The following is a 22,315-nucleotide window of genomic DNA, read 5'->3' as shown; positions in this document are numbered from 1 at the left end:
GTGTTTTCATTTTCCGAGACACTTTCGAAAATGTCTAATGGATAAATATTATTTTGTAATTGAGAATTGATTAAATAACAGTTTTTGAGTGATTGTTATGCTAACATTCTGTTTTGAATCGCAAAAAATAAAATTTAATTAATTAATAACTATTAGGATCCACTCTTTTAAGAATTTGTGGTTCACAACATATTGTTATTCTGACAATTATGTAAAGACCGTTATGCTAGTAAAGTCCTTTCATAATTAGATGATTGCATTATCCGGATGAAAACAGAAGCTTCTAAATTTGCCCATGTGTCTTTGTTTCGAAAAAAATTTCATGATAAAACAAAATATATTTTCTAAAAGTCATTTTTAAGAAAAATACTTTCGCCATTTTAGGTCAATGGACTTATTTTTTTATTTTAAGTATAGATATATTTTTATGATTTTCATAGATTAATTGCTTTCAGCAAATCAAGCTAGTGAAAGTCTGAAAAATTATTTGCAAAAAATTCTTTTACTAAAATAAACACACCCTAAATTGGCCGTGCTATCCACTAAATCATCCATATGTGAAAAGAGGAAAATCATTTTTTGGCTAGCTCGATTTGGGTGCTAATTGATCCTTTGAATTGTGTGTTTTTAACGCAAGTGTTAACATTTTTGGAAATGAATTTTCTGCTCCGAAGTGCTTCTAGAAAAGAAATTCGTCTAGTAATGCAACTTTTAAAGCAGAAATCCGTTTGATAACAAAACATTACATTTCTACATTTGAAGTTATTTTTGAGCCAATTCTAAAAGCTAAAAAAAGTTATTTCACTTTCACTAGTAAAAATTTCTTAATATCAATATCTGTCTCACTTTGACTTCATTTTATTTTCAACGCCTTTCTCTCTCTCTCAATCATACCTCCGCCGTTGCTACCAATTGCCGCCCCTCGTGCCCACCGCTGACCTTTGTCGACCGCCGTTGCCCACCGTCGCCCGCCGACCTTTGTCGCGACAACCACCGACTACTACCCACTGCTAACCGCTTACCACCGCCCACCGTCGACCTCCACCGTGACCACCATTGGTGCCCACCACCGCCGACCACCGCATTCTACGGGCGTGACCACCACTAGCTGCCATCGCCCACCTTCATCGCTAGATTGCCATCTCCGGTGGCCGGACTAAAAAATAAATACTAATTTTTTAAAAAGTACATAATATTTTTTACTAATAAAAATTATTTTTTTTTAAAGAAACTTAAAAAAATAAATAAAAATGAAGTAGAGATTTTTGGGTCGCCGACAATAATTTTCGTAAAGGATTATGTGTTAATAATGTTATAGAAGTAGAAATTTTCAATCGTTACCAAACGAATTTGTGTTCCAAAAGCAGAATTTTCTCATATTATCAAATGTTTTTCTCTGATAAGAAATTAACTTGTGGAGCAAAACTAAAAAAAATCAACCTTTACTCAAAGGTAGAAAGAGAAAAATCAATTTCCGATCAGAAGTTGATTTACGAAACAAAAGTGTTGTCATGCGCGCCCTAAAGCATCAAACGAGCTTACAAAAAAATCTCATCAAAAGCGGATAACTCATGAATGAATAGTGATGGTATCTTTAATTTTAGGTAAATAACACAAATGATATTTGAATTTTGCTTCAATATATAATGTGGTTCATGAACTTTAACCTAATGTTTAATATTGTTTTTGAAATTTTAATTTATTTAATGTGGCCTTTAGATATTTTGTACATGTTCAATTTAATCTATGAATCAAATTTATAATATTTAAGGATTAAATTGAATATCTATCAATAGTCTAAAGATCATATTAAAGAAATTAAAAATTCAAGGATGGTACGGCTTATAGTCCAATGGACCATCCATTTGCTGTGATTATCCTTAATCTTGCCGTGGACGAAGACTAGTTCAAACCTTACGGCAGCCCGTAAAACACTGCAAAACCACGGCGGAGTCAACGGATTTCGTAGTAGACATTCTTCGACCCACGATGTCAGTGTGACCCCTCAACAACCCACGAGCCTCTTCCTTCGCTTCTTCCAAAGATTCTGATCACGAAAGCTCAAACCAAACTTGAGGAAGAAGAAGAAGAAGAAGAAGCGAGAACAAGAGAGAGTGAAACTCGACAAGCAGCCAAAAATGGTGGCCCGCACCGCCGCACTCTTCATCCTACTCGTTTCGCTCCCTATCATCACGTCGTCGTCGTCGTCGTCGTCCTCCCTCTCGGTCTGCATTGTCGGAAGCGGAATCGGCGGCTCCTCGGTGGCCCACTTCCTCCGCGAGTACTCCGCCCCGTCCGCCTCCATCTCCATCCGCGTCTTCGAGCGGCACGGCGTCGTTGGGGGCCGCATGGCGAGGGTCAACGTCGGTGGCGACAGCTTCGAGGCCGGCGGGTCGATTCTCCACCCCAAGAACTACCACGCCTTGAATTACACCAAATTGATCGGCTTGAAGATCAGATGGCCCAATGCCACGCGGGATAGCGACGGCCGTGACGATGATAGCGATTTTGGGATTTGGGATGGGAAGGGCTTCGTCTTCAAGACGTGGAGGGTCAACTCCAAGCTTCCGTTCGTTGACAAGATTGTGTCGTTCGCCAACACGGCGCTCTTGTTCTGGCGTTACGGGTTTTCTCTCATTCGCATGGACAACTTCGTTCAGGTTTTTCTCTGTCAATCAATTTTGTCCATCCCCATTCTGAACAGAGCGTTTGAATGCAGAAGTGGAGTGAAATTGAATGATGCGTTGATTTTTCTAGAGTGTCTGTCTGGTTTAGTCAATTTGCATAATGGATGTTGATTTCCTTTTGACAAATGAAATTGGCTACATCTCCACGTTGCAGAGGACTGTGAATAACTTCTTGAAGTACTATGAAAGCACCGACTCAAGACCCGTTTTTGAGACGGTGGATGAGATGCTCAAATGGGCAGGGCTCTACAAACTCACCGGGCATACTTTAGAGGAAGAATTAATCAGTATTGGGTTGTCTCCCTTGCTGATAAGGGAACTCATCACTGTAAGAATTCTCATAAATTTCACAATTGATATATATTGATAGTACAGCACTTTTCCCTCTATAGTGTGGATCTGCTCGAGATCTATTTAGCGACTTACTTCAAATTTTGTACGTCATATGGATGCCTTTACTTGAATGAAATGCAAGTTCTAACTGCCAACTCTTAGTGGCAAAGGCTTTGTGAAGTGACTGCAGCCTAAGTCTGTGCGGAGAACTTCGCTAACAGGTGCATCTGGGATTGAGATAGTGTGAATTGAAATAGTATGTCTTTCAGGGATAGGCATAAATTGTACTTGTCCAAGAGGTTGAGCGACTGCTAGGTAGACTGACTTCAATTATAGTGATTTTATGAAGCGAGATTCGACGTGGCTCTTACTTGATGCAGCTCTACTTTAGCAGTGGTCTGCTAGAAGCATGTTTTGGAGCATCCCTGCAGGTCTAAGTACACTGATTTGTGGGCACAATTCTTTCAATGCTAATTTATGTTATGTGCACCGGATGTTCCAGACATTATGTTCTGATTGAACGGCTAATATATGCCTGCTTGTAGCATTTATCAGTCTATTTACCTTGTCATGCACTTACTGGAGTATATTAAACTCTCCAACCCGAGGCTCACGCGAATGATGGTTCTGAGTGTCTGATTATATGACTTTTAACCTTTTTCAACTGTCTCATTCCAACTTTCATGTATAAAAGAAATATGGTTTCCTGCATGACCTGTCCATTTTGCTTTTTGTGGAATTTCAAATTTCCATTTCGAAATTTTCACGAATATAGCCTTTCTGTTAATTATGTGTGAAACTTGACATACATATTTTCATTGGCGAAAGAATACGTAGCTGTTTATATCAGTTGGGTTTTGGAAGCTATGAGGAAATTGGCCAAATATCATCTGATTTTTGGTTTTGGTTCGAGGTTTTTATTAGTAGCATTGCTAAAGTCCCTTGCTTCTCTTGCTATAGTCTTCATCAATTGCCAATATGACAATGATATTGTGGCATGTAGTCTTTGATCAATCTTTAAATTTGAAGCAGAGAGGGGTCAATTGAACTAGAAAAGAAAGAAAAATGTAAAATTTTCAGTTTAGCATAGCCAACAGTACATTGCTTGAAGATCTTAAACGATCTGTTCAAGCTTTGTGTGGATATGTGTTGGATGCTTCAATTAATTCCCATAGCAATCGACACGTAGTAGAACATGGTGATCTTATAGATGAAATGAACTCAGGGAGGAGATGGAGATGTAATATCGAGTTTGCTCTTCATGAAGTGAAGAACTTGTCTATGATTGAAACTCGACATGTCAAACTTAGTATCCTAGCGGACCATCTATTTTGTTCTTCATAATTTGTTATTATTTGTACTTTGAAACATCTAGCTTGGTATGCTGTAGGTCATCACAAGGGTTAATTATGGTCAGAGTGTAAGCATCAGCGGACTTGCTGGCGCTGTTTCCTTGGCAGGATCAGGGGGTGATTTATGGTCCGTCCAAGGAGGAAACTGGCAGATGGCTGCTGGTTTACTCAATCATTCGAATGTCGCTCTGCACCTTCGTGAGGAGATAGAGTCTATTTCTAATCTTGGAAACTATTATGAGCTCAACTCCTCCCAAGGCAACAGTTATGAGTGCGAGGTTGCAGTTGTCGCCACACCTTTGGATGAGGTGGACATACGCTTTGACCCTTCAGTTTCAATTCCTCCAAGGAAGCTACAGCATACACATGCGACTTTCGTGAGGGGTCTTTTAAATCCTGTGAGCATTTTGCTTGTTACTGTCTCAATCATCTACCTATATCTTTTTTCTTGTGTCTTTGATCCAGTTATTTATCAAGTTTCATCTTTCCTTTTTTTGTCTTTTAAATGGGAATGCCATCGTGTGCAAAAGGCATACTTTGGGTTCGGCTCTGTGGAAGAAATTCCAGAACTGGTTGGTACAATCGAGGATCCTGGAATTCCATTCTCGAGCATTTCAGTTCTCAAGCGACACAACGCAAAGGAGGCGACTTATAAGGTTTTCTCCCGCGAAGCCATGTTAGACACGTTGCTGGATCAGATATTCAGGTAACACTTCAAAGTTTTTTTGCCCAAGTTATCATGGTTTGTTTCGATGGGCAGGCACATGCTATTTCATGGTCTGGCTAGCTTTATATTTTTTGTTCCACTTAAAGGATGTGTTCACTCCGTCTGCTGAGAGATAGCAGGATCTGTCATCTATGCATAGATCCTCACCAGGCGATAAAATCTTGAGGTTGTCTACATCTATGATCTCATGTTTGACAGTTTAAGAGGTTAGGAGTATCCTCACAGCTACAAAAAGTTCCTGATCATTGCTCGGATGGAGTATGATTGGGCCCTTTGGTCAGAAATGACTTATCGAAAGGCCTAGGAAGTGCTCGAAAAGAGTGTCTGACGCACTGCCTTGTTTTGGAAGTAATACACTGTCCCGAGACCACGCCATAGATAGTGAAGAAGACGACACGGCGTCTTTATGAACTCAACGACAAAGTGAACCGATGGGCGAATGCTAATTGTCGCTATTGCTGTTTGCAGTGCGCGGAAGGAGACGATCCGCATCAACTGGGGGGCTTACCCCCATTACAAGGCTCCCGAAGTGTTCGCTCCCTTCATTTTGGATGGACAGCATTTGTACTATGTCAATGCCTTTGAGAATGCCGCGAGCACGATGGAGATGAGCGCGGTTGCAGCCGAGAACGTCGCGCGCCTCATCCTGTCAAGGCATTTCGGCCACGTGCGCTTGAAGCTTTCGGGCTCGGAGGACTCCACGGACGACATGGGTTTGCATTTGGAACTTTAAGGAGGGGTCAGATACATAGCTGATTTGTGTAAATTCTGTACGATGTAACTCATACTTAAGTGCCATGACTCAAGGAGCACTGGAATGTGAAGTATATTTTGTTATGGATAGCTGGGAGATATGAACGCATTATCCGGATAAAAAGAGAAGTTTTTGAATTTGCTTGGATGTTTTTATTTTAGAAACAGAGAATATATTTTATAAAAATCGTTTAAAAAACCATTTTCACCTTTTTAGATTGGGAATTTCGCCTTTTCAGATGAGGGAATTCATTCTCTTTATTTCAAGTGAGGTAAATTTCAAATAAGGGCCACTCATTTTCTAAAAACGGTCTAGAGTTGATTTTGTCTCAAATTTTTCATTTTATGAGACACCTTCAAAAATGTTTAATGAATAATACTAATTAATAATTTGATAATCACATTATCCCGATAAAAAAAAAGCGTCTAAATTTGCTCTAAAATGTACCCAATTTTGCTAGACAAAATCTTAGTCTTATTTTTTTTTGGACAAAATCATAGTCTTGCATAACATTTTTTGATGGCTCGAAACCGCGAGCCATCTGCTAAACCAATCGATGCATGGAACGTGTGGAAGCGGGAAATCATCTTTCGGTCTAGCTCGATTAGGTCAACATCAAAGATAGTTTTTTTACATAAAAGTCCAATTAAAACTTAGGAGAATTACATAAATAATTTTAAACCTGTTGAGAGATGAGTATTTACATAAGTATGACTAATTGGGTAAAAAAAATTCCTTATATTAATATTTTGTGTGAAAAAAACATAAAGACCCAAAAGAAAAAAACAAAAAGAAATGGAGGAACTCTCGATAGACTCACAGGCTACTTCGCAGCTCCCAGGATGTCGAGAGACTGCGAGTAGAATTCTCTCTCTCTCTCTCTCTCTGTGGCGTTGTTTTGGCGTAGTGAAAGTGAAGAAGGATGTCGCAGAAAGGGAAGAGGAAGGACGAACCTTACGCCTCCGACGGCGACTCCGACGGCCAGGCTCCTCCCAAGAAGGCTCCGAGGCAGGATTCCGATGATTCCGACGACATCGTCGCCTGCGAGGTTTCCATGTTGTGGTTTGCGCGAGTACGTGCGTGTTGTGGGCTTGTGCGATCCTAGGGTTTTTATTGTCTTTTTTTATTTTTGGGTGTAGCTGTCGAAGAACAGGAGAGTCACCGTCAGGAACTGGAATGGTAAAGTCGTCGTCGACATTCGCGAGTTTTACGTCAAGGACGGCAAGACACTTCCTGGCAAAAAGGGTCTCTCTCTCTCTCTCTCTCTCTCTCTCTCTCTAGACTTTGTGTTTGGTGTCTTAAGCGACTTCTTTTGTTACATGTAATCTTTCTGGAGTTGGATGTTCTCATGTTATGTACATTCCTGATATCCTTGGCTGATAGGAGTCTATTTGTCGTTGGGATTCGTGGGTGAGCTTGTCTGTCGAGCTTTGGAGGTGTAGACAGGTGAAAGCATTGCGATTTTTATGTAAGAGAGTATGGGGAATCGAGTTAGTTTTCTGGTTCCAATTCCATCTTCAATTGGATTTTAGAACAATTTCACTGGCACCCTTTGGAGGGGCCTTTGATCTGTATGAAATATTGGAAGCATTGCAACTGGGCTGAGTGTATTGAGCTTTATTAGCAGTATAATGGTGAGTACTGCAGGTTAGATGAATGGTTTGAACTCCACAATGATTTTGGGAGCATCATGGTAAATTTTGAAGTCTCGGCGTGCTTTTTCTTTTTGGTAATCTCAGCCCGCCTCTGTTACTATGTGCCTGAAATACTGAAATTAATCGAACTGAAAATCCAATCTTTTAGAGTGCATACTTGTTCAAATTGTATATTTGATTAAGTTGTCGCTCCCTTGCCATTCTGGCCTTCCTTCATGGACCTGAGGAAGCTCAGTGAATGGTAGACTGCGTTTTGGAAGTTGCTACTTTATGTGCTTTGCTTGTTTCTCGTGAAATCGTTATCTCAGTAAAGATTAGCATCTTTGATTTCATTAGTTGAAGAGAACTTTGTCTTCCAATGTCACCGACAGTTTCTGTAATGTTGCTCTGTTCTCGCACATGTATTCAACTGGCCATGTCAACCATTACTGTTCTGTTACTAACTTAGCATTCCAAGTGATTGTTGCATTTGGTGTTGTGCTATTGTACTATTGCCATGGCATCATACTCTGCCAGAACTTTTACTTGTTTCTTCAATTAATATGATCCCTCTTAATGGTTTCTATCTGTTGATTTGGTTGTCCAGGTATTGCTCTCCCCATGGATCAGGTAAACCGTTGGTTCTGCGTGCTACTAGTACTTGAAATTTGAACAGTTGGTTCAAACCAATGGCATCACATTGGTTTAATGCTTGTGCAGTGGAATAAACTTGTGAAGTACATGCCTGAAATCGATAAGGCATTGGCGGACACATAGGAGCTAGTGACCACTCTTGTTGGCTGCTGTTTTTGCTGAATTAACCAGCAGCTCATTTTGGTTTGTGGCTGGAGTGATCTGGGATTGGCCAGTAGGTGCTGACATGTACAATGTTTTGTATGTAGTTGCGACTCTTGTGGCTCTATATGTAGAACTCTGGTAATTGAGTCTATGTACTCGAAGCTTCCTGAAAAGAGCATGATTAACACCTACCAGCAAATATGTATTTTGGTTAAAAGGAATTCTTTCTTACTCTGACTTAGTTGAAGGATTGTGGGGGAAATGGGTCTTCCCTCATGCATCTGTTGTGACTTTTCCGCGGAAATGAATTGCCCGACAAGCTTGCTCTTGTTGTTGCCCCTCTATTGCTGTCATTACACGATGCTAAGTTCCTGGTCTGAAATTTGCACCTTCATTGCTTGAACAGCTCATGTATCTGGTAGGATCTCTTATGCAATGGAAACTAATTTTACTGTATGTTTTACTTGTTTTTAAGCTTCTTCTACCTCTCCATGCGGAAAAGCAAGCTACAAAATCAAACATCTAAGAGGCTTCCCTTCAAAACAGGCATTAAGTTTTATCCAGAAAGGACGGTCATCTCTGTATCTCCGTACTAGTGAGCGATGCAACGGAGGCTTAATTTATTTTCTTGGGTGGGAAGAGACAGTTTGCGAGAGTTTCGAGCGTCAAAATCTACGATATGCGCCTTGCTCCAGTGGTCTGAAGCAAGGCGATTTTGCGGCGTATGATCCAATGGCTGATACTGGCAAAGTTTTGATGGATGGCTCGAGAAACACATCAATCTGACAGCTGATGAGAGACGCATCAAAATTGACATGCCGCCCAATTGGAGAACCATTGCTAAGATATGTAATTAGAAATACATGTTAAAGAGATATTTCACCCTGTTGAGACCCCATTGAGTTTCACCATCTCCATGAGCTTCAAACTATTTGTTAGCAAGAAACACAATTCAGTGTATCGCTACGATTTACATTAACATCTACACAACGGTATTGAATTTCACCATTCGATGAGACAGATGAATGGCATCTGAGCTTTATGTGTCCTTACATAGGAGCGACTTGACTTCAAAGAATCATCATACTGGGCACTCATAACAAAACATACGAAGACGCTGCCTTGCGGCTTTGCACTTCCCTTGTTGGCCTCCTGCAAAATAGTCATTGACGAGGTCACAGAACGTCAGAACACGAATACCATCGAAAAAGAATGAACTTCAGGCAATGCTTCTGTTTCATCCGGGCATTCAAGTTTATCAAATTCACTTTTAGTAGTAGGCCTAGAGGGTTCATAAGATCGAAGGGGCTCTCTTTACACGTTAGCATGTGTACTTCTCTTCCAAAAGGCCTTTGTTTTCCCCCATGCCGACACCAACATTCTTATAAGGAAAAAAAAGACAATCTATGAGGTCTGCTCATCTTTAACGAATATTCGCGTTCACAACCTGTCAGTGATAACACAATTACTCTAGGGACTTCGATTTTGAATGCATTTTTAGTTGTTTCACGACTTTCACTTTAAGCTTGTACAAGTCTAAACATTGACTGTTGATGTCAATAACATTGCATGTATCATGACACTATTTTACTTTACTGCCTTCGAGATATGTCAAGACACCATCTCTTCATAGCATTCATCTAAGATGAGAGGCAACTTCTCTCCACATTATCGTGATCCATGAATAATAGTACAGCAAAGATAGGCATAGGTAAAGCTGTCTTCACTATTTTATACATCACTTCATAGATTCCTACAGGCAACTTCAAACCCAGGTAAATCTCACTTTTAAGGGAAGATTGGTTTCACGGGGCTTAATAACTGAGGCAACACTAAAGATTTGCAAGTGTAGCTTCATTTTTGTAATGGGCTCCAATAACAAAACTATATCAGATTCAGCAAAGGCATGGTCCTTTCTATTAGCTGAGCATTAGCTGAGCAATACCTTCTTCTTGTCACTGAACAGCAGGGATGCTGAGAGATCCTGTATGAAGCACTCTGGGGAGTATCTGCGAGAAAAAAACGTATGCAAACATCAGCAAAATCGGCATAGTAATGTCATGAAGTGCTAGATTTGTAACACTTACAAAATTGCTTACCTCTCCCAATCGAGCATTAATTTTCAAAGGAACCATATCATCTGCCCGTGACATGCCTATATTAACAATTGCAGTGGCAGCTCCTGCCTCATGAGCAGCTCTGTCACACAAATTTGAAGATATAAATTACTACTTGAACATTTCACATTGGATGATAACACCACAACTATAACAATAACTTCTTGCTTTCTTTTGTTTATCAACAGAAGGGAACGGGAACCTTCGAATAGCCAAAGAAGCAAACTCTGCTTAAGCCACATAACTAGGAAATAATCCAATTGGATCTTTCCTATTGACAGGCACAAAACTGAAAAAGAAGCAAGATTCTTGACAAAACATGCATATCAGGCGGAAAACACAGCCCAAATACACCTCGTAAGGAGGGGAAAAGGAAAATAAGCAAGCATCGCAGGATGCATGCCCATAAAAAGAACAAGAAAAGCCCCAAAATAAAAGGCTATACAGGGAAAATAACATGACACGTTGGGTTAGTCAGTATCCACACAATCCACAACAAGAATTATCAGCACTATTAGGCCTGAATATAAAATCATCTGCACAATTCAGTCAAGTAACAGCAATGACAAAGTGCGATTAGATTCATCACCAGATTCACGAATGCACAACATCTTCAGCAATATCTAATAACTAGATAAAGCAAGAAGACCATTTATGGTGTTCTTCACTACTCAATCATCAAAATGTACTGCCTGGGAAAAGGTAATTATCTGCATCATGGAATATAGGCGCAAGATGAAAAACATACTTAATGAGGCGGTAAGCAGACATTGTCATCAAAGATGATCCTAAGACCAGAAAAGCATCACAGTCTCTAGCAGCTTCCATGGCTCTGTCAGCCCTATCTTTTGGCACGTTATCACCAAAAAATACAACCTTCAAGGAAAAGCAAGCAAATAAGACCATAGATGAAGTAATAATGAGAATTTAAACAGGAGTTTTCTCCTCTGAGCAGCAAACATGGGAATAATATAGAGTTCCTGAATCCTACTCTCTCTCAGAATACCAGATCAATGTATGATGCAGGTCCCGATTAAGTACTGCTAAGTATCAGATAGACATTATAATCCAACTACAAAGTGTGTCCAAACTTCTCATAGATGATCCTACCATAGCACACTGATAGCTCCAAGATGCCACAGAAACTTAACTTCTCTTCTTACTCCTTCTTTTGAAAAAATAGAAGAGGTCCATCCACACATTGTATTCCAATAATCATCTTGAAAATGGCGAAACAAGAACTTTTAATAATCTCTTTTTGGTTTTTTTTTTTTTTTTGGTGGTGCAAAGTAAACCTTAGTAAAGAAGTTAAACCTACAAAGGGACAAGAAATGAGAATAAACATCAAAAGAATGACTATTCCGTATTAAATGCTTCTACACCTAGATATGATCCCAAGAGGCATTTTTTAAGTAAAAGTGGAAAAGAGCATATTAATTTGCTTTTGCAAATACTTGGTTCATGGTGATAGACAGTCAATTTCCTTTTCCAAATAGTATATCCGTGAGTAAGAAGACAACTTGACCTTCAATTAAACATTAAGGAGCTAAATACCTCATAAATACCACAAAAGAAAAATGTAAAATGTAGACGAAAGATTCTTACATCTGGTTTAAGCACCCCACCACATTTTTGGCAAGTAGGGATGCTGAAATCCTCCTCCCAGAATTTCTCATCTATCTCAATGTCACCATCAGGCCTCTGTTTCATACCAAAGCTCTTGTCTGAACCAGGGTTTCCATAATCCAAACTTTCTATTGCAGCTGCCCACTACAAGAAAACAATCACCTCAGTTAAGTTACTGACCCTTTGAATTAACAACTACGGTACAATTTTCACATAGTCATCATTAACCTCCTTGCAAACATACTGGATAAAAAGAAAAGAGAAATCACATATTCATGGTGGAACCTTTTGCATGTGCTGGGAGTGAATTCAGTAGAAAGGAAGAAAATGGAAAAGCACTAGAAAAAGTAAGTTCTAAGAGCCAACCTTTGGGTTGAGAGCCTTGACCTCTTCTTGGAACAAATTCCGGCAAAAAGAATATCCACAATCTATACATATTACAGTATACACAGTCCCATGTATTTCCACTGGATTGCTACCAGCACGATGGTGCAATCTGAAATGATTCAAAAAAATTATTAATATCCAACTTTATCCTTCAATTTCTAAAAATGTCATAAAAGTTCCACATCCAGTTACCTGTCAACATTTTGGGTAATCATAAAATTTATTCGACCAGCCTTTTCTAGCGATGCAAGGGCATAATGAGCTGCACTAGGCTGTGCTGCGGTAAACCTTCTCCATCCAGCATAGCTCCTTGCCCAATATCGCCTACGGGCCCGTTTAGAACGAACAAACTCCTAATGAATTGTCATGGAATTAAAGTAAAAAAATGAGAGGCACTAAAGGAAGATGCATGGTTAGACACTTACAAAAATGAAAACAACACTGAAACCCCAAGAAGAAACTGAACAAACATATCTTATTTAAGAAAGAACCAACAACAAATTTTCTCCATATGCAGAGTCCACTAATTACAACACATTATTGCATTTTCGATAGTATCATATCATTTATAAAAACCACAAATCCCACATACTTCCTTGAATGTCATCCCTTAGTTTCCTAGGCATGGCCCTAACCCTGATTTTATGCTACTTCCATAGAAAATTTCTAATTGAAGTATCCCAAAGACATTCACATGTAAATGTTCCCTATGTAAAATGCTCTTTCAATTAAATGAGTTGGCTTCCAATTCTCACCACCTATTTCATTTCTGCCTCTCCCTTATCCAAAAATTTTATATATATACTAGAGTGCCCTTCAAATTCAAATTTATCCTTCATAACTTGCTTTCTGATTGAACTGTCCCTGCATATTCGCTTAATTAGCAGAGTGTTGTCACTTTACATAATTAAATCAGCAAACCAAAAAAGAGGAAAAAAAAAAAACAGAGATCAGGGAAGCTGCAAATCCCAGCACGTGCCTTCAGATCACCTGATGGGTAATTGGTCTGAAACCTGTGCTATAAGCCCCATTTGGACTGCATAAAACTAATAAAAGTTAGAAGGGTCTGTCTTAGCTATGAAAGAACCAGTCAATCATACATACGTGGAGAAGAAATTACAAATTGTCACATTGGGCATGAAAGCTTCACATGATAGTGCACTCATACAAACTTGATAACTATGCTGACAACATATATATACTAAGGCTATGCAAAGTGCATAGCTTGAAGATTAGTGTTAGGCATGAAATAATATGCAGCATCATATCAAGATCTCTCTTCCAGTCCTTACGCGTCACTTTAATTATCCAAACTAAAAGATACAGAACAGCTATGAAAGTATACTCAAACCCCTATCTGATATAATTAATTCCGAACAAATTCACGAGACGAGTGGCTGTTATCTCTCAGATCATCTCCATAATGAGATATTTCCACCCATCAGTGATGTCTATCCATTGAAACGTCTGCTAAATGTAAAATATCATTCAAAATATAAATAAGGAACCTTCTATAATCGGGAATACCACACTCCGTGCTCATTCCAGCTCCAGTCAAAACCACAAGCTTCGAACTGCAGGCCAATTTAGACAAACGTGGGTCAGCGCAACATGAATTAAACCTTGGGATTGGGTACATAACTACAGAGTAAGAAGTTATAGCAGGCAAAGGGTAAAAAAATCAAGATCAGACCTTGATTCAAAGAACTGATGCAAACGATCAGTATCCTTAAGGCTTGGAGGATCTGAATCAGGCACCATCTTCTTGCCCCTCAAGAATTTGGGAGGTTCTTTCTCCGGATTCCTGGAAGAAATCCCGGGGACCGATATGCGGGCATTTATACGAACAGACCTCGCGAAAATGACTCTGCCAGCTCTCACACAAAGGTTCGAAACCTTATTATAATCACATAGAGCCTCTACAAAAACCCGAAACTGCTCATGAGCGCAACAGCGTCAATCAAATGCCATCGATTCCACGACAAATGACTCAAAACTGGTCCGAAACACGAAAAACACTTGCCGGCAATCCTACCTCCCAGCATTTGCCCCAAGCCAGCAAAAGTCTGCACGTACAAAACGCGAATGATCAATCAAAGGACCTTCAAACGATGCCGAAACGCGCATCCACAGCTAAAAAGCAGAGATTTTTCCACGAAGGCGAAGACAATACACCGAAAACAGAGGACCCCAAAGAAGCCCAGATGATCCGTTGAACTAAGTATACTCTCCATTCAGAGAGAGAGAGAGAGAGAGAGAGAGAGAGAGAGAGAGTTACGTGAAGGAACGACGAAGGAGAAGGTGAACGGAGGAGCGTTATCGCCATTAGAGAGATTAACGGAGGTTGTCTGCGAAGAAGAAGAGAGAGAGAGAGAGAGAGAGGGGGGCACCGCGGTTCAATATAAGCCATTCAGTGCATTCACAAACTATTAAGGCCACGTTCCATAGCTTTCCATCCTTGAAAATTCAGAACTAGCTCTATATTATAAAAATAATCTGAAAATTTTCCATCTATTTCTCTATCTATATCTATTATCTACACAACATTACGCAATTCCCTCACTTTCGTTTGCCCCAAAATGAACAAATGATGTAGACCATGAGTTAGGCGCCTAAAGACAAATGGCGATTGGCGATCGCATATATTCCCACATGGTCGATAAGTCGCTCTTAATTTCGAATAAATGAGAGTCGGCAAAGTTCGAAGTATTAGTTAGTTATGCGATAAAAAATGGCAAGTTAGCATTAAAATCGGTTGGTTGCAAAATTATCAAACAAAGTAGGTAAGCTTATAAAATTTTGTTAGTAAGTTTCCAACAAGTTATTTAAAAAAAAAAAATTCACGGGTTAATTTTTTTCTTACCAACAGTAATTTTGTCACTCGTTAACGCTTATTGAAATTTACCAACTCAACCAATAGAATTTCACCATTTGGCTAAGCCCAGTAGAATAAAATTCAACTGGTGTGTTGCTGCAATAGATGGAACTTCCCCATTTGACATTTCCTTATTCTCCAGGTTATTACAAGGCATTTTACTACAAAACAATCAAAATGATGTTTCTCTTCCCCCGTGTCTCGTTTGTGTACAAACAGGAGTACCTGAGGTGTCTTGAGCAAGTGCTACAGTTTGGTCTACATGAAGTATTGTCTGCATTGAACACAGTTACAGTTATTACACCAGAGACGAAGAATGTAGTGATTCTTCTTCAATCACAATCCATTCCATTCAGAGCAGGATCAGAAGGTGGCTGCTGGAACTCCAACTTCAAAGCTTTCCAATCCTCGGCCCATAAGCTGTAACTGGAGTTCTTAGCCAGAACATCTATGGACACCTCCTTCCTTGCAATTAGCTCATTCGCATACTTCTCGAAATCCTTCATGTTCGCCAAAAGCGATCCCAACTTATTCGAGTCCCTTTCCTTTCTCACGTGCTTGAGCCAGTCCTTCGCTTCCTCCACCTTTGCCCAAAACAAAGAATCTTGAGTAAAGCTTGTGTGCCTGCTCCGACTACGCTTGTTGTTAATTTGTTGTGGTTCTTGCGCCGCAACAGCAATCCTTCGATTCCACCATCTGTCCAAAATCTGGAATCTCCTGTCCCTTCCATGCTTGATGTAGTGTCCCTTCTGTCGGTGCATGCCACGACGGTAATAGCGAGCGATTTCCAAGGGCTCGGCGAGGAGCCTATAGAAGTGGGCTGCATTGTTCCACTTGGACCTGCGGTGGAAATCGTACGAGAGTTCATTCCGTTCTACCATGCCTACGACATCATTCCAGAATGCGGCAAGTCTGAACAGGTTCATGTCGATCGTGGACTCCCTCCTGGATGCTCCATATTCCTTGAATGTGTCGTAATAGCCAAGTTGATCCTCGGACTCGTCGCAGCGTGCCTTATACCACTCGAGCTGTGCTCTGCAGGGCGTTATCTTAGATAGTCTTATAGCTAGATGAGCATTGTTCAGGTTCGGTGCACGTCCCATGTGCCGAGCCATCTGGAGGCAATCTTTAGCTGGTTTTGAAATATTGTCATCCTGCACAGTGATTAAAGAAACAACCCACAAAGTGAAGACTAAGAACTTAAGGATGTCCTAGTACAAGATTTGATAGACTCTACTTTTGAGTCGGTTTAGGATGCCTAGAAGATAGCGTTTCGTGCGGATTTGAGAAGCATTTAATTACCTGTGGATTTATTCCTGAGGATTGTAATGCTAAGAAGACGCCAGCTTCGTAGCTTGACGCGGAGAGGCCGCTGGTGTTTATCCTTTTCAGGAATTGCAAAGAAAGTAGTCCTGTATAATAACCATACTTCAGATGATCCTCAAAACACTTCAGATGATTCTCAAAACTGGAAGCTGGAGAGACTGTCTCGAGCATCAAATGCATCATCTTAATAACAGAAGTTGCATTATCCAGACAGATCGCTCCCTCTTCTGAACAGAATAGGTAGCTTCCCAAGGGCCAAAACAAACTGTTGTTAGCCCCTCCTCCTGATTGTGCGGCATCTTTAGCACAATCCATGACGTTGCTGAAGAATTCATTGAAATTCTGTTTTCGCAGTTCTCCAACAAGCTGTTCTAAACTGGGAGAAGCAGCAGCGACTTGCCAAAACTGAAGCAGCAAGTGCAGTTGAGGAGCCAAGGAGGCTAGCGGAGCGAAGAACAGTCTCGGCACCACATCGAGCTTCGAGACGACGTTACAGAAGCTCCCGCCCCATCTTTCTCGGAGAATGGCTCGGGAAAGGGACTTGTTGCCGAGCAAGGGAGTGCCGAAGGTGAGGCAGAGGACTGAGATGGGAGATGCCGTGGGCTGTAGATGGGAGAGGAGCCAGAGAGCAGTGAGAGAGGCGGTTGTCGCTCCAAAGGAATGGCCTGTGAGGATAATCATCTTAACATTTCCCAGTAATTCCTGAATCTGCACACAAAAAGCAGCTCAATGCCTGAAGGAGAAGGATCACAAAAGCAAGAATTGCAGAAAACTTTATACATGCCTAATCATCTTTTTTCTTCTTTTTCCTGGTTAGCATCCAAACATCGTTAGTTGCCATACAAAAAAACTTTTTGTCATTCTCAATTTCCGGGTCAAAAACTATTAGGCAGAAACAGAAATCAGATCATATTAGATTAAATAAACTTTAATTAAGTCTTCCATACAAATGTTTATCCATTTTCCTACCAACCGCCATTTTCTTGGTTCTTTTCTGCTTTGAAAATCGAGCTAAACTGCGACGTTTTGGGCTCTTGAAATGTCGTATTCATATACACTAGGTACGAACTTGACTGACATAAAATATGCTGAACCGTAATTTCGTGGAAGTTGATGATGTTCGGCAGACGAAGATGTACTGTAATTACCCAAAAAAGAACAAAGACAAACAAGTTAAGGACTTATCTGTACCTGGTTCTGCAAATCCCGTCGCTGGTAGAATCCCAGGAAGAGACGGAGGAATCCGGCGTCCACCTTGACCGTCTCTTCGGCCTCGCCGTCGCCGTCGAACGTCAACGGCGAGAACAGATCCCTGCACCCACACTCGCCCAGCGCCATCAGGGTCCCGCAAGTCGGCTCGGACCGGTCGATCGCCTGGACGCCCGAGAACGCCAGGTACCCGACCTCACCACGAAGCTCCGCCACGAAGCTCCTCGGAGCTTCGGAGTTGGCGAAGCTACACGCTCTCCACGACTCCGCCAGGAACGGCGTCGACGCCAAGAAGCTCGCCAGCATCTCGCTGCTCTCGAACCTGCATCAAACAACGCGAATCGGGTGAGAAAAGGGAGACACTTTGACGCTGGGCGATGAAAGGGCAGTAGGGAGTTGGGGCGCCACGACGCACGGTGATGATTCGGCTTCCATTGGAGCGCTCGCTCGTGTCTCTCAGCCTGTGCCTTGGACGTGTCTGAGTGGGAAGTGGAGGGCTTTGGAGAGATGGAGAGTGGGGTTATATGGAGGGTTGTCGGGCGGTGAACCGCCTCGTGAGAAGGGGGGTTGCTCGGTGGTGGTGCCGCGTTGGTTCGACGGAGTTGCGGGGAATCCTCTGGGAGAAGAAGACGAAGGACGTCAACGGTCAATTCCTATATATATATATATATACGACGTAACTTCTCCGTTCTTTGGTGGGTTTTTTCCGAAGGAATAGTACGCAAGTTGTCATTTGTTATTTTTTTTTTTTTCCAGACGGAAATGTTCCTTTCATATGATAAAAATAGTACACAACTTTAAGATAAACATGAAGCAAGTAAAATAAGAAAATTTGAAAAGTGAATCAATTTAGTATTGTTTATAAAGATTGGCCCTGGCCCATTCTCTAAAGACAGATCTGTTGTTAGGAGTGATCAATTCCCGATCCGATCCGGTTCCCTTCAAGAATCGAGAACCGGACCGGTGGTCCCGATTCCCATTTTTCAAAATCGGGGATTGGACCGTCGGTCCGGTCCGGTTCCTAAACAATTCTAAGGAACTAGTAACATGAAGCTTCTCTCTCGAAAATCATCGTTGTGTGAAACTATCTTTTCTATGAGTTCATTCAGCTATCAAGGTCGGATCGCTCATAAACCGATTTATATTCTCAACTACTGATGCATCAACCATCAAAATTCCCACTTCGATGTCTGTTCAACTTCAACCTAATATGGCACCTTTCGTCATTGGTTTATGTCTCTCGATCTGCACTTCAACTTCTCAACCTGCAGCTCAGGTTTTGCTGCTTCCACTTGGTTGAGTAACGCCAACTTTTCCTGTACAAGGTCAACTTTGCCAAGTGATAACTTTATGCCGAGGCAAAGCCATATAACATGGATTTTGGTCTAAAGAAGAACATGGACTGGTAATGAATTAGTGGTGAAGAGCATCCAGAAATTTCATAAGGGAGTTAATTATGTGCACAATCAAAGTCAAGTGCACAGAATTAACAAGATCTTATCTCCCAGAATATGTTTTAATCTATAGTATGGGAATGGTTCATTCCTACTAGAAAATGTCTACAAACTATGGACACTTCGAGAATTGATTGCTGGAGTCGTCGCAAACCTCTATATGAGAAAAAAAAAAATATGTTCAGAGGGGGATGTATAACAGAGGATAGAGAAGAGATATGAAGAAATGCGCCCGTAACCGGTCTTAATCTGTTTAGGGTTAATTTAAAAAAAAAAAAATCAACCGGTATGGTCCGGTTTTATGCCCTTAGAATCGGGAACCAGTCCGCCGCCTTCTAGAACCGAGAACTAGACAGCCGGTTTCGGTCCGGTTCGGGTGGTCCCGGTTCGGGTGATCCGATTTGCTCACCTCTATCTGTTGTAGCATCAAAGCTCATACGACGGCCGATCACCGAATCTCGTGTCATCATCAGTAATGAGCACACGCCGAGAAGTTCCTCTCCAAGAACTAGAGTTTTGTCAAAAGGCGGTGCGCGTCTAATTTCGGCGTCTCTAAGAGTGAGTTTATTGAGGGCCAATTTTTTTTTTTTTTCAAGAGCAGTTGAAAAATAATTATCAATTTGTTTCTTTTAAATCAACAAAACCGAACAATTTAATATTTTTATATATATAACAGAAACAACAATCCTTTACTTATTTCCTTTATATCAGGAAAGCTGAAATTGCATACATATTAGGACAAGGATGAACAGGAAAAGAAAAATAATGAAAAGTACGACTATACACTAAATCAAATTGCATCAATGAAAAGAAAAACGGATACCTGTTGAAAAAAAACAGTATATAAATCACATATGATCTCTCTCTCTCTCTCTCTTTTATGCCAGCCTTGTTGAACTTCAATATTGAGGACCACCTCGTTGTTTGTAAGAGATAGCTCACTGGCCAAGTTGACAATTTTGACAGGGTAGCGAAGAATTTTTAATCAATTCGTTTGTTTCGCGAGAATAAATAATTTGAAAAATATTATCTTAGAAATTACTGTTTGTATCGCCTACAAAATGAATGGACGCAAATACTTTCACCATTCATGAAAAAGGTTTAGACATCAGTTGTTGTCGATAGTAGAAATTTTTTTCATTGGTCTGATTATTTCAAGCAATTATTTTTAAGAAAATATTTTTCAAGCCATTCATTTTTTGGAAACAAACGGAGCCAAAATCGACCAGCAGAAGAGAAAGTCGAAAAGAATTGGAAAAAAAGAGTTGCAAGGATCAAAGGAAATACCAAAATCCAAGCACGTATAGAATTTTATTATTTGAGCATTAGGACTTCTCCTTATTCATTATGCCTATCCATAAATTGATTATGAAATGACGTTGGATTATATGTAATTCAAAAGTCTGTTTCACAAGGTAGTATAGATACCATCGACTCTTGATGAATGCTGAAGAATCATTGTCATCTCTTCCTCTTGCTCGACTTCTATCCTCAAAGTTTGATCATCTCCAACTCGATTGCCGGCATCGATGTTTTTGCATAGGGAGAGACCATCCCGACTATCATTCGATGTACTAGAAACTTCTTAGAGCAATTGGGGTGATCTTCTTGCTTCCAAAGCATGGCTGATTTCATTAGTTTCTGTCGCTATAATATCGTCCCTTCCTTTTCGATGCAATCCCGCTGCCGATCATGTCACATAGGATGCCTGCCGATCATGCCACATAAGAATCATACTCTGTAATTTTTATGCTTGAATTTTATAGAGTTCCCTTTTGATAAAACATGACATTCACAAGTTAAACGCTATCGTTTGTTCATGATTTCACTGTTCAAAACGTCATGTTAAAGAATTAACGGCAAAGCGATACGAAAAGAAACTCATGTCTTTTTATCGGGGGATGACAGTTGGTATTAGTAGTTTGCAACCGCAAATGTCCTATTCGAGTTGAAATGCAGTCGAAGCCGAACCACAAGCACACGTAATACAACTGAGCCGGAGGGATTTTGATTTTTGTCTTGATTTCCCTTTTACTATCCCCGTCACCCGAGTTATTTGAATACTTACAAGCACACCACGTACCCTTTTGAAGTGAAAAATCGATCAATCTAACAACATGCCCCACAGAAGCAGCAGCGTAATTCAAACCGTGAATAGTCTGGTCTTAGAGAAGCCGAAAAATGCTTATGGTGGCGTCAAGTCAAGTGCATACATACATGGCAAACGGATTCCCGAAGACTGCTCCAAAAGTAGAAAAATGAAGTTGCCTAAATAAATAAATTTTTGCTCCAAAATTGCGTTACCAAACGGATTTCTATTCAGTAGTGCACCAAAACTATGTCTAGAGAAAAAAAAAATGCCCCAGAAGAAAATAAAGTTGCGTAAATTGCGTTATCAAACGGATTTATGCTCTCCAGAAGTACTTTAATAGCATAAATTCTATTACAGAAGTGTTACCATGCGTGCTCTAAATCGATACGAAAATAACAATTTAAACAAATTGTATGCGTCATTTTACAAAATTAGGATTGTCTAATCTCTTTATAATTTTATCTATATAAGCTACCCGCATAAAGTCATTTGCATTTAAACCAATGCTTCAAATCAAATCACATGAAATTTATTTGTATCAATTTTAAAAGGCATAAGAACACCTCAAATGTCAATATTTATGTACGGTGCTCACTTTGAAGTCAATATTTTGTTTGGGATCACTTAAGTGCCAAATTGGAGAAAAAACGATCACTATAGTGCCAACGGCAAGAAATTCCGGCGACTTCATCGGAGTTTGCACTTAAATAAACATTTTAAAAAAAAAATTGGCACTTACATGATCCAAAAAAAGATCACTTTAGTGCCAAATTAGAGAAAAAATGATCACTTTAGTGCCGACGGTAATAAATTCCGGCAACCTCGCCGGAGTTGGTACTTAAATAATAGTTTTTCAAAAAATTGGCATTTAAGTGATTCAAAAAAATATTGGCACCAAAATAAGGGCCGTGCACAAATATTGCACTTTTGCCAATTGCCAATTC

The 22,315-nt window shown here is 40.3% G+C and overlaps 4 protein-coding genes across 11 annotated transcripts; 2 read left to right on the top strand and 2 right to left on the bottom strand.

The window, feature by feature from the left end:
- The first annotated feature begins 2,040 nt into the window (after nt 1-2,040).
- Nucleotides 2,041-5,937, top strand: LOC115755939 (farnesylcysteine lyase). The gene is made up of 6 exons (XM_048272035.1): nt 2,041-2,102; nt 2,135-2,660; nt 2,842-3,015; nt 4,411-4,770; nt 4,903-5,078; nt 5,568-5,937. The coding sequence occupies exons 2-6, from the start codon at nt 2,139-2,141 to the stop codon at nt 5,830-5,832; spliced, it is 1,497 nt and encodes a 498-aa protein (XP_048127992.1). The 5' UTR covers nt 2,041-2,102; nt 2,135-2,138; the 3' UTR covers nt 5,833-5,937.
- A 729-nt stretch (nt 5,938-6,666) lies between these two features.
- On the top strand, nt 6,667-8,613 carry LOC115755940 (RNA polymerase II transcriptional coactivator KIWI-like). Of its 3 annotated transcripts, XM_030695563.2 has the most exons (4): nt 6,672-6,901; nt 6,993-7,098; nt 8,095-8,117; nt 8,208-8,613. In XM_030695563.2, the coding sequence occupies exons 1-4, from the start codon at nt 6,776-6,778 to the stop codon at nt 8,262-8,264; spliced, it is 312 nt and encodes a 103-aa protein (XP_030551423.2). In that variant the 5' UTR covers nt 6,672-6,775; the 3' UTR covers nt 8,265-8,613. The 3 variants fall into 3 exon arrangements, with proteins under 3 accessions (XP_030551424.2, XP_030551425.2, XP_030551423.2); XM_030695564.2 differs by lacking the exons at nt 8,095-8,117; nt 8,208-8,613 and adding an exon at nt 7,691-8,035 and having other exon boundaries at nt 6,667-6,901; XM_030695565.2 differs by lacking the exon at nt 8,095-8,117 and having other exon boundaries at nt 6,668-6,901.
- A 502-nt stretch (nt 8,614-9,115) lies between these two features.
- On the bottom strand, nt 9,116-14,785 carry LOC115755891 (NAD-dependent protein deacylase SRT2). 4 transcript variants are annotated; one of them, XR_004017163.2, is made up of 12 exons: nt 14,694-14,785; nt 14,439-14,481; nt 14,109-14,334; nt 13,924-13,989; nt 13,406-13,451; nt 12,608-12,768; nt 12,395-12,524; nt 12,008-12,172; nt 11,151-11,278; nt 10,385-10,484; nt 10,176-10,294; nt 9,116-9,437 (listed from the first exon to the last, which is right to left on the bottom strand). XR_004017163.2 is itself a non-coding variant. In XM_030695474.2 (12 exons), exons 1-11 carry the CDS (start codon nt 14,739-14,741, stop codon nt 10,241-10,243), a joined length of 1,167 nt encoding a protein of 388 aa, XP_030551334.2. In that variant the 5' UTR covers nt 14,742-14,785; the 3' UTR covers nt 9,116-9,434; nt 10,231-10,240. The 4 variants fall into 4 exon arrangements, 3 of the variants coding, with proteins under 3 accessions (XP_030551334.2, XP_030551335.2, XP_030551333.2); XM_030695474.2 differs by having other exon boundaries at nt 9,116-9,434; nt 10,231-10,294; XM_030695475.2 differs by having other exon boundaries at nt 10,231-10,294; nt 14,451-14,481; nt 14,694-14,756.
- An 836-nt stretch (nt 14,786-15,621) lies between these two features.
- On the bottom strand, nt 15,622-18,365 carry LOC115755890 (lipase-like PAD4). 3 transcript variants are annotated; one of them, XM_048272033.1, is made up of 5 exons: nt 18,241-18,275; nt 18,101-18,147; nt 17,808-18,055; nt 16,593-17,324; nt 15,622-16,444 (listed from the first exon to the last, which is right to left on the bottom strand). In XM_048272033.1, the coding sequence occupies exons 1-5, from the start codon at nt 18,258-18,260 to the stop codon at nt 15,623-15,625; spliced, it is 1,869 nt and encodes a 622-aa protein (XP_048127990.1). In that variant the 5' UTR covers nt 18,261-18,275; the 3' UTR covers nt 15,622. The 3 variants fall into 3 exon arrangements, with proteins under 3 accessions (XP_048127990.1, XP_048127991.1, XP_030551330.2); XM_048272034.1 differs by having other exon boundaries at nt 17,808-18,041; nt 18,114-18,147; XM_030695470.2 differs by having other exon boundaries at nt 17,808-18,147; nt 18,241-18,365.
- Nucleotides 18,366-22,315: the final 3,950 nt, after the last annotated feature.

Source organism: Rhodamnia argentea, chromosome 11 (assembly GCF_020921035.1).
Source record: "Rhodamnia argentea isolate NSW1041297 chromosome 11, ASM2092103v1, whole genome shotgun sequence".
Lineage (NCBI taxonomy): Eukaryota > Viridiplantae > Streptophyta > Magnoliopsida > Myrtales > Myrtaceae > Rhodamnia > Rhodamnia argentea.
Note: the sequence above shows the minus strand (reverse complement) of the source record. Positions and strands in the feature narration are given on the sequence as shown.